Source organism: Orbicella franksi, chromosome 2 (genome assembly GCF_964199315.1).
Source record: "Orbicella franksi chromosome 2, jaOrbFran1.1, whole genome shotgun sequence".
Lineage (NCBI taxonomy): Eukaryota > Metazoa > Cnidaria > Anthozoa > Scleractinia > Merulinidae > Orbicella > Orbicella franksi.
Window position 1 is genome coordinate 19393595 of NC_138146.1, and position 10836 is coordinate 19404430.

At 40.0% G+C, this 10836-nt stretch overlaps 2 protein-coding genes across 3 annotated transcripts; both read left to right on the forward strand.

Moving 5' to 3' along the window:
• Positions 1–30: 30 nt before the first annotated feature.
• On the forward strand, positions 31–2361 carry LOC145471456 (chymotrypsinogen A-like). The gene is made up of 4 exons (XM_081454860.1): positions 31–85; positions 397–504; positions 651–716; positions 945–2361. The coding sequence occupies exons 1-4, from the start codon at positions 31–33 to the stop codon at positions 1745–1747; spliced, it is 1032 nt and encodes a 343-aa protein (XP_081310986.1). The 3' UTR covers positions 1748–2361.
• A 540-nt stretch (positions 2362–2901) lies between these two features.
• LOC145478478 (uncharacterized) lies at positions 2902–10520 on the forward strand. Of its 2 annotated transcripts, XM_081456516.1 has the most exons (8): positions 2902–2908; positions 3304–3370; positions 3795–4156; positions 4630–4768; positions 5411–5440; positions 6181–6237; positions 6893–6940; positions 8056–10520. In XM_081456516.1, exons 1-8 carry the CDS (start codon positions 2903–2905, stop codon positions 8886–8888), a joined length of 1542 nt encoding a protein of 513 aa, XP_081312642.1. In that variant the 5' UTR covers position 2902; the 3' UTR covers positions 8889–10520. The 2 variants fall into 2 exon arrangements, with proteins under 2 accessions (XP_081312642.1, XP_081312641.1); XM_081456515.1 differs by lacking the exon at positions 2902–2908 and having other exon boundaries at positions 3251–3370.
• Positions 10521–10836: the final 316 nt, after the last annotated feature.

The following is a 10836-nucleotide window of genomic DNA, read 5'->3' on the forward strand; positions in this document are numbered from 1 at the left end:
GAGTAGACGTACTGGGAGTTTAGATGGAAAATGTTTCCGTTCTTGATCCTGTCTTTTGTGGTTCTTTTCCCTCACATTGCTTCAGGTAATTTCTATTTTAATTACAATGCTTATAGCCCGATTTCAAATTAAATGCAATAGAAAACGCTGAAATCAAGTACTCCAAACATAATTCGATTTGAAAATCAGATAGTTTAGAATCCTATTTTAAAATTCAGTCCGTAGATAAGCTGCAATAGCTCTTTAACACTACAGCGGTTTGAGATTTCAACTTTCGAAAAATGACGCTTTCTATACCATTTCGTTCGCTGCATCGTTTATTGTAAGATAAAAAAAGTCGCTTGTCTTCACAGAATATGATTATTAAAAATGTTAAAATTTCATTCGTATTTGAAGGTACTGTTCCAAACAACCTTACCATTGCCAACAGCACTGGTAAAATACAACAATGCTCGTACAAAGCTATAAACCTCATCACACAAGAAAAACTCACGATTTTCGGAGGTATTGTTCGAATTTGTTTTTCGCTCTGTTTTTTTGTTTTTTTGTCTTTGTTTTTTTTTTTTTTTTTGTATTCATCTTCTATTTAATTTTATTATCAAAGTGACTGTGTTTGTATTTTATCCTTCTTAACATTCTTTCTGATTCAGCCTGTAACGGAACGCCTCCGCATGTTCCTTGGCCACCAATGCCGCCAGTTCAGGCGCCATGTAAAGGTAAACTGTTGGGTAGGACTGAAAGTGGTAAGATCTCCTTATTTTAAGGGATACTAGCTGGTCTTCATTTAAAAATTAAGCCGACAAATTCAGAAGTAAGTACATTGTTATTGTTAGATTTGGAACCAATAATTACTGAGTAAAAGAGGACTGTATCACAAATTAAACTGGCATAACCAATAAGTTCAGCAAAAGGTCATTATATCTTTAATTTTATTTATGTTCTAGGTTATCCAGTTAAAACATCAACCCCAGCTTGGCAGTCACAGCCAAGTCACATTGTGGGAGGCATTGAAGCAACAAGGGGCCAATGGCCGTGGCAGGCAGGTCTGAAGCGATCTGCGACAGAAAAAATCTTCTGTGGTGGCTCACTGATTGATCCCCAGTGGGTGGCGACCGCTTCCCACTGTTTATACGAAATGTCAAAATACTCCGCACCTGGAAAAACACCGCATATTGAAGTGGTGCTGGGAGAGTTTGACCAGGAAAAGAAAGACCAAAAAGAAGTGACAGCAAACGTGTCAAAATTGTTTCTACATGGTCAGTACGACCCAGAAACTCTAGACTATGATATTGCGCTGCTTAAACTAAAAGATCCTGTCAAATTGTCTAAGATCGTGAAGCCTGTCTGTCTCCCTGAGGAGAGCGTCGACTTCAAACCTGGAACAAACTGCTACGTCACTGGGTTCGGTGTCACTGAGCAGGGTGGGGACGTGGCTTCCACACTCCAAGAAGCCAATGTACCACTAGTACCTCAAGAAAAATGCCAAGCAGCTTACCAAGCAAAGAAGATAACACCACGCATGTTCTGCGCGGGTTTTGCTAAGGGAGGCATCGATGCTTGTCAAGGGGACAGTGGAGGACCGCTGGTTTGTATGCGCGATGGCAAGTGGTTATTGAAAGGGATAGTAAGCTGGGGAATTGGTTGCGCTAGGCCTGGTGCGTATGGAGTCTATTCGAACGTGAAAGACTTCTTGCCGTGGATTCGCAATATCGTGAAGAGCGAAACGACGGAGACCAACTTGAGCTGAATGGACGATGATAAAGGGCTGTATTTAACTTTAGAATGATGAGAAGAAATCAATAAAAGAAATTTCAAATAAAGTATAATCAAGTGCCTTTTTGAAATGAAGTATACGTTGCGTGTATTAGAAACAATATTTGATTTTATTAAAATCCCACTGCAGTATTGTAAAATTATTTTCACCGTTTACTGAGTATATTATATTTTCTACGGACTTTGTTTCATTCTATATATCTCTCCCCCCGCCCCCTGTTTTCAATCCTTCGAGCTTTTAAACGATAACGTAATTAGCTGTTAGTCTAGCAGGTTAGTCATTGGAGAGCCACTAATGCAACTCCAGCAGCACTTAAAATTTGTTTTTTAACTGATTTGTAGGCCTAGGGAACACTTTGGATGTTTTATGATAAAACTATTGCCAAAATAGGGGATTGTGATAATTCACTGGTTCACTGGTTCACTGGTTCCCAATTCTGTTTCGCGAAATAAAAAAAAATGAAGGACTTGATACTCTCAGACTTGGTAGAGCCAACATATGACGTTACGTAAAAGAACTTCAGAAAGAGTTTTGTTTTGTATCGCCCCAAACCGAATCAGTTCTTTAATACCCTGCTCTAAGACCCCTCCGTAGACAGTTGAGTGAAAACACTAACTGAAAGATTATATCGTTTGAATATTCTGTGTAGCACTGGAAGAGCAGCAGGTGAAGGCTGTACACGAACCAAATGGCCTTACAATTCATGTTTGTCAGAATTGAACTCAATCATAACAGATCAATCGTAACAGTTTCGAACTAAAATTTCTGCAATTTGTATAAAATTCAAATTAAGGATCCAATTTAGATCAGCGATTTGTTCACCATTCCACGAATTTCAATTTTTTATGGGAAACATGACAAGAGTATCAGGGAATTCCGTCCAAACACTGCCCCTGATCCCGCCCATAGTGCACTATCACCTGCTAGTCAACAAGGTCAAAGGCTCGTTTAAAAAAGTAAAAACATTAATGTCTTTACTGGAAAGGGAAACACACTTATCCGTAAAAAAGTTGTCCCTAGCCCCGCCCAAAGTGTACAACCACCTGTTTGTAAAGAAGTTCAAAAATTCGCAAAACTAGATAGCAGACATACACTACTTCACTGGAAAGAGAAAAGGACAAATCCTTTATGCAGGTGATAAAATTTTTCTTTCTTGTACCTTTGCATTCACCGAAAGGGAGGCATTTTGCCGATATATATTGAATATCGCGTAACCCGGTTTTGCCCAAACATATAGAGAGTGAATCAGGAATTCGTAGTGAAAACTCCCGATTTCTGAAATTACGACGATTTTACTTAAAACAATCATTTCAATTTGGTTGCTCACCTACTAACAGTAATGTACAATGTTTATTGCTTTAATTCGGGAAATAATTTAAACAGGCAACTGAATCCAAAATTATTACTTTGATGGTATCTTGCCAAGCTTATTCCTCTCTTTTCCTATACGTTTTTAGCGAAGGGCGGCGTGTGGATTTCAGGGTATATACTCTGAATTAATGTTTATTGGTTTGGGCGTTTTGTTTCAGGACATGGACGTTATAAGCTTTGGTATTCTAAAGATCGTTGTGCTGTTAATCACTCTCGTCACTGAAGGTGAGGGAAAGCACTCGCGCCAAAAACGTTATCAGTCAAAAGAACCATGGTGACATTTTGACCGACTAGTGCAAGCAGTGTTGATTGTTTAGTGACTTAAAAAAGTTTTAAAGCAAAAAGTAAAATGACTTAATAAAGAAATCGTCTCGACTTTTCCTTATTTTGTCAGGACGTTTGGCTTTTTTACCCCTTCCTAACTTTTTTCCATGTATTTTATAAATTTATGAGAATATCTTGGATGGTTTAGCCAGTGGTAGGGGTGAAACTAACTACACTGTAATAAACTCAAAAAATTCTCGAGGAAGTCGGTAACTAGTGTTACAATATCATATCAACCTATCAATACCATCTCTGAACTTCAAATGCAAACAAAAGATAATCTAGTTACATGTAATTTAAGTGAAGTATGATTCTTTTTAAACAGGGAAAGCTTATGATGACTTCGACAAAGAATGCGTACGAGTCCATAATCAGTTAAGAGCCCTGCACAATGCATCGGCTCTATGTTGGTCAGAGTCCTTGGCCAGGGACGCACAAAAATGGGCAGAAAGCTTGGCGTACAGGGACCGAGCGGAGCACGATTACCAGGACCTCATCACTAAGGGACAAGGAGAGAATATTGCTTGGATGGCCAAGGCAGTCGATAAGTGCCATGGAGCCGTTAAAAATCCAGGATGTATAACTTGCGGAGATATAGTGAAGAAGTGGTACAGCGAAGAGAAAAACTACGACTTTCAGAAGGCAGCTGCAATTGCTGTAGGGCAGCCCATCCGTCACTTCAATCAGGTAAAAGAGCCATAATTTTTTTTTCTTTTTGTTTGCAGTCTTGTTGTCTTCCCTGTGGCTGAATGCGGAACCCGATGCAAAGAGATGCGAAGGGAAAGGCTACTGCAAAGGTAGCAGCATCAGCACCGGTATCATCATGTCTGTGGGGTCTTTGGCCGTGACTGTCGTTCAAGGATCGGGTTAGTCAGTCACCATAGGAAATGTTCCCAACCTACGCGCTGAGTCACGAACCATGTCCAGCGACTGCCTCCTATTATATCCCTATGGCTAAAACTGGAGTAAAGGCAAACTTATTGCATTTCATGATTCTCCGAGCCGGTTCCATGGAATTTAGTTAGCTAAAATTTCAGGCTGCAGGCCCAATTCATTATCTATTGGTTTAAATTTAGGTATCGATTAGGTCGAATTCATAGTGCGCTAAGGTGCCAAATGTTGGGTTGCCAACATAGCTGTCCCATTTCTTTTAATTCTAGATTGTATGGAAATCCACAGCAGAACTAGGTGTGGGTAGTGCGCGCAGCGATCAACATGGCCTGATAGTGGTAGCACGATATAGTCCCATGGGAAGTACAGGAGGACCTGCGGCCTTTCTTCAGAACGTGAGTCCACCAAGTAAGTTATCCTTGAAACAATCATTCTTCAATTTCAATTGAAAAGTAAATCAATCAGTATTATGAGTATTAAATAAAATTAGTCAGGATTGGCTAAAACATTTGAAGTATATATGTTAGTAAAAAAAAACAGAAGGGTTGTTTAGCTTCTGATGATAAGTGTTAACCTATTTTTAGGTAAAAACACGTCAATGGATTTAACAGGTAAATCCGTTGCTTATATTAGACTGATAGCGTTGAGGGCTTTCCTCAAAATTCTCCAATGAAATTCCATGCAGAGTTTCATTTACAAATTAATGTTCCTTTCCAGGCATTGTTTATCAATAAAACTTAAACCTGCGTAGCCTGCCACATTATAACAAATCCCATTATCTCCCAGCCACAAAAAAAAAACATTGTGATTGCGCTCTCGACCTGTTTCTTCGAAAGTTGTAACCTGACAACATTTTGCAAGATCTATTCCTTCATTTCAAATTTCCAAGCACGTTACGATTATTTTTGGTTGGTTCATAAAAATCTTTGCCACTTTATAAGTGTCATACATTTGGCAGTAAATTAAATTTTCTATATCATTTGAAGAATCGTTTGTTATCTCTCATGTAATAGCTATGTTATTTACTTCGATTTCAACTCATACTTTCAGGCTATGGAAACTCGTCACTGGATGCAGAAGGTAAATATTGAGGATGACGTTATGTTGTTTAAGGAAGCTAGTTTAACATCAAATTAAAAGGGCGTAGACGCAAGGAAGCTGTCTTTGTGGAAAAGAATTCTTGGGCATGAGAACCCTGTAATATAAAACTGAGCTCATCTAAAAACCTAAAAACGCGTGAATGTTTAATGTTGTTTCAGTTTAATAAGTCTAAACTGATTAAGACTTCCGAAATATGTAATTGCAAAAGTGTTCAATGTATATCTACAGTGAAACCTGTATTAACCAGACACCCTTGGGACCCTCACTAGTGTCCGCTTAATACAGGGTGTCCGCTCTAAGCAGGTTCTAAGATATTGTGCAATAATAGTTAATTATTAACCCTTTCGTAACACGGTGTAACACAGTGTAAGATCAAAGACTGCTCATAGCACAATGTCCAGTCATTCAATGCATCTGAATGTGGAATAATCTACTTAGCTTTAAAACGACTTCGCTGAACAATGTTAAAGGATTTTCAGCTGAGCTTTCAGAAGTAAGAAGCCCTTGAAGTGTCCGCTTACTGCAGGTTTTGTGCAACAAAATGGCTTCATACGGGTGTCCGCGTTCGCTTAACAGAGGTGTCCGCTGAATGCAGGTTTATTTTACAATAAATGTAGGAAGAAAATTTTGGGACTCAAGCTAGTGTCCTCTTAATATGGGGTCCGCTTAATACAGTAACACACCGTATTTCTTTATCATTTTCTTTCTTTTTCGTACAGGTCAAAAACCGAACGCAGGAGAGACAACAATAATAAAGATCACTAAAGTTGTGCAAAGTAAATGAATATTCTTTTCTTTTCTCCTTTGATGTGATATGATATTTAGAACGCATTCTGTTTCGATGTTTAGGTAATGTTTGATCACGACGGTGCTCACGAGCGGTTAAATTTTATGAAGACGTTCCTTGGACCTAAAATTCCCCAGTGAAAAAGACATCAAATGATTGCGACTCTTTCCCCTACTGAGGACGGAGATATAACAGTTAGACAAACATCAATATTGTAAAGTTCAGTCGCAAAAGAATGTGAGTTCCTCTGCAGTGAAGTAAATGTCGTATCTGGTCTATGAGAAAACGCAGGAGAGCAATATTGTGTTTGCATGTAACCGACACCAAGTATGCCGTCGTAAAACAGTATGCAGACAATAAAAGACTGTATCAGACCCATCAAAAAAATAGGCCATGCAGGTATTAGAGCATGTTAGTCAGAGATAACAACAGCTTACTTATCAGGATATAAATATGGACGCCAAGTTCCTGTGTGCTAGAGTTGATCCAAATTTTGGCGGGTTAATTTTACGTCGCACTCTCATTCTGACCCTGTAAAAGGTTGATAGCTAACTCTACAAGCACTACACTAGCAGCTTTTCTAGTTTTGTAAGATACCGCAATGTAATTTCAGTAGAAAATTCGTTGGAACTTTATTTTCGTAGAGCTCCCACAAGCGGTGAGTCCGGCAACAAACGGATCAGGAGAGACAGGTATGGGAGCAAAGGCTGCACCACCTGCAGCTTCGCCAGGTCGGATACTTTGTTTATCAAACGCATTCAGGGCAAAATGGATTCCATGGCCAGATCGCACTGAATTTTCCCTCGCACAGGCTCGATAAATCAAGCTTGGCCTTTGTTGCCCTGTGTTCCTGGAAAGTCGAGTGCCCCTCTTTACCGTCAAAAGTTGTAGTAACATAACGTGGCATAGATTCGGGCTGCATGTGGCCAATTGACCTGAAAATCCTATTTGCTACTTCTGGAATTATTGTGAGTTAGTTCCCCTCTATAGATAAGTGGTCGTTTCAAGCTTGTGAACGATTTACTGGAATACTGGAAACCCATCCTCGGAGACCCAGGGTACATAACTTACATAAGGGGGTCAGGAGGAAGTCAGGAGGAAGTCAAGCGAAAGGAATTTAAGCAGTGTGAACAAATTAAAGTTAGCAAGAGCGAACGAGAGAGCTAGAGAGCTACTCTTTACCGCCAATCAATTCCCCGATCCAGTAGAATCCTTGTCTCTGATTGGCCACAAAAATATACCACAATATATAATAGCAAATAGGAACCCACCATTGATCGCTGTACTTTGTTTCCTTAGAGAATCATCTCATCCATTCGGGTCTGGAATAGCTAATTCATCGTATTATTATAAGTACACCTGCCATTTAGCTCTGCTTTCTATTTGTATGTTGTCGGTAAAGAAAGCAAAGTAGTGTCTTTCATTGCGCAAGTGGCTAAGATCGTGTTTCTTAAGACTATTTCTAAACAGAGTTACGTTGTAGTTTGCTTTTGCAATGAATTCAACCCAGTCAAGATATTGTCTCCTTTTGTTCTCATCTATTAATACTTTTACATTCGTGGTTTCGTATAGTTATATAGTTATATATTAGTTTCTTTTAAAATCCAGGTCATTCTTCCTAGATTTGCTTTTCTTTAATCTTAATCTGTAAACCACTTTGTGACGTAGGCTTCCTCATTAAAAATTATTTGTCATTATTATTACTATTATTTTATAATAATTATTATTATTATTACTATTATTATTATTATTATTATTATTCTAATTTGACCTCAGTCATACTTGTATATGTTTGAATTGCCTCTAGGCCTGCCTTCTCCCACTCCTCCTTCATCATCTCCGACTGAAGCTCCACCGACAGTCCCTGAACGAACAGGGTCTTCCCTGACTTGTGGGGTGAGAAAACCAAGCCGCATTGTTGGAGGCGAGGTGGCATATCCTGGTGCCTGGCCTTGGCAAACAGGACTAAAGCGTACTCCAAGCGACATCATCTTTTGCGGGGGATCCCTTATAAACAAAGAATGGGTTGTTACGGCGTCTCATTGCGTTTACGACATGCTCAGGGTGAACAGCGACACCGTGCTGATTGCTGTATTGGGTGAGTTTGACAAAGCCAACAAAGAAGAGCAAGAAGTCTCGATCAGAACGAAGAAGATAATAATGCATCCACAATACGACCCCCAAAGTTTAGATTATGATATCGCCCTCCTAAAACTGGAGGCACCACTTGACTTCAACGTGTACATTCGCCCGGTCTGTTTACCAGGCAGCTACACGAAGTTTGACGAACGATCGACATGTTATGTCACTGGTTTCGGAAGAACACAGCAGGGCGGAGAGCTAGCGGGAATGCTGCGTATGGCCAAGGTACCGCTTGTAAGCAAAGAAACATGCGAGGCGGCGTATGGAAAAGAGAAGATAACAGACCGTATGATCTGCGCAGGGTTTCCCAAAGGAGGAATAGACGCATGTCAAGGAGACAGTGGTGGACCGCTGAGCTGTTTGTACGAGGGGCGCTGGTATCTGACCGGGGTTGTAAGCTGGGGGGTTGGATGCGCTCAACCAAATGCTTATGGTGTCTACGCAAAAGTGCAGGAACTAAACGAGTGGGTGGACAATACTATGAAAGAAAATGAATAGGTACTGACTTATTGTGACCCCACGCTATAGTTTGTAGGAGGTCAGTTGTTTGTAAAATTAATAACAGCTTTCTCTGAACAGAAATTGATTAAAGAGCAAGTTAAACAATGCCCAATTGAAGCGTCATATTTGTGAATCATACGAGTGAACCTAAAAGAACCTTTAACACGCTTTCTCTTCATTACTAAAAAAATACCTTTAATTCTATGAGCTATCTTTATAACTGTTTCCTTTACAGGCCGATAGGGCTCATGATACGGATTTATTAACAAAAAGCCGAGGCTTGGGGGAAACGGCGCAAATTACTACGAGGAAAAGAGCAAACAAAAGAAGTCATTACTTCATGTATGCTCAGGGAAAACAACGGGAACCACTTCGACGGAAAAGACAACAAAGGAATTCACCACCTGGAGAAATAGAAATCACAACGACGGTAGAAAACAATCGCTATAAGGTTCTGGGCAAGCAACGGAAACCATGAGGGTGGCCGCATGATGGGAAACCATGAAAATAGCAATCACTAAACCACAGGGGAAGTGATAAAAATAACTACGAGACTCAGGAAAAACTATTAAATAACGACGAGGCTGGGAGAAAACTATAAAATAACTAGAGAGCTATAGGGTGCGTTCATTTCCGGGTCAGGATCAATGATGCGAGATCACTCGGCCGATGAAGCCGTGACCAGACTGGATTTATCGTTCCTTTGATTCACTATGGTCCGAGTGATTTTCGATAACCGACTCTGATCCAGAACACATCGAAAGAACGCACCCGTAGAAATGGCTAGAAGGTTCAGAGGAACTGTTAATCATTACGAGGCTTAAGAGAGCCGTATAGAAATCAATACGAGGCTCAGGCGAAACCGTAAACTTCACTACGAGGCTGAAACCGGGATAGAGCAAGAGAGCTATGGGAACCACTTCGAGGCTCAGGGTAACTTTAAAATCATAACGAGGCTCACGAGAGCTGTGGGAATCACTACGAGGCTCAGGGTGACTTTAAAATCATCACGAGGCTCAAGAGAGCTACGTAAATCAGTAGCAGGCTTAGGGCAAACTGAAAAATCGCTACTAGGCCAGAGAGAACTACGCGAATCACTTCGAGGCTCAGGGTAAACCAATAGCTTTGAGGGTCAGGGGAGGAGAAATTATAAAATCACTTGTAGGCATAGACCAGGAAACCTGAGGAATAATGATAACTATTAAACCACATCATGGTTCAGGGATAAGCAATAGCAATCACGTCCAAGCTAGTTTAGAGGAATTAGAAAATCATTACAAAGCTAAAGGGAAGAACGCAAACTGGGAGAGGGAATAGTAATGACAACGGGGTTCTATTGTTTCAGGGGAAACAAAGGACATTGGGGAACAAAACGAGAAACTAATGACTGCAAGGGGCAAGAGAGGACGTAAGTCCCAACTTATTTTTCGTGCAAATGTATTTTTACCACTACCAATGAGACCATATTTGCCTTCTTCAGTTAAGATCTATGAACTTCGAACCAAAAACTAATATTTATTTAATGATCGAAACTTCTTGGCTAAGTAAATTTTATTCTTCACAAAGCGACCTAACCTTGATTTTTGTCAGATCAGTATATATAGTGGGAATTTGACCACGACAACTCCCTCCGGCTCTCCTGTTTTGATTTTCGTTGTGTTTGCACATCAATCGTCGAAAACTCTGAGTTTTATTGGGATTTCAACGCCAGGTTAATGCCACAGAATCGCCTATAGCGTGACATATGAGAGGGCTGTAGCGAAGTAGCACTACGAAATATGAATCCGATCATAAAGTTACAATGACTAAACTGCTGGAGATACTAAACAAGTGAGCTCTTTGTTTGTCGAGTTTCCTTAAATAACACACAAAGTGACAAAGTGGGGAAAATTACCCTGAAAAAGATAATGCAAATCTGATCACTAAATAATTCTGAAAAAGACAA

Excerpts from the sequence above, each read along its gene's own strand:
- LOC145471456 (XM_081454860.1), top strand. The coding sequence starts at position 31 with ATGTTTCCGTTCTTGATCCTGTCTTTTGTGGTTCTTTTCCCTCACATT. Across the intron at positions 86-396 it reads TTTCCCTCACATTGCTTCAG|GTACTGTTCCAAACAACCTT; the intron begins GTAATTTCTATT and ends TCGTATTTGAAG. Across the intron at positions 505-650 it reads AAAACTCACGATTTTCGGAG|CCTGTAACGGAACGCCTCCG; the intron begins GTATTGTTCGAA and ends TTTCTGATTCAG.
- LOC145478478 (XM_081456515.1), top strand. The coding sequence starts at position 3,274 with ATGTTTATTGGTTTGGGCGTTTTGTTTCAGGACATGGACGTTATAAGC. Across the intron at positions 4,157-4,629 it reads CCATCCGTCACTTCAATCAG|ATTGTATGGAAATCCACAGC; the intron begins GTAAAAGAGCCA and ends TTTTAATTCTAG. Across the intron at positions 6,941-8,055 it reads AAACGGATCAGGAGAGACAG|GCCTGCCTTCTCCCACTCCT; the intron begins GTATGGGAGCAA and ends AATTGCCTCTAG.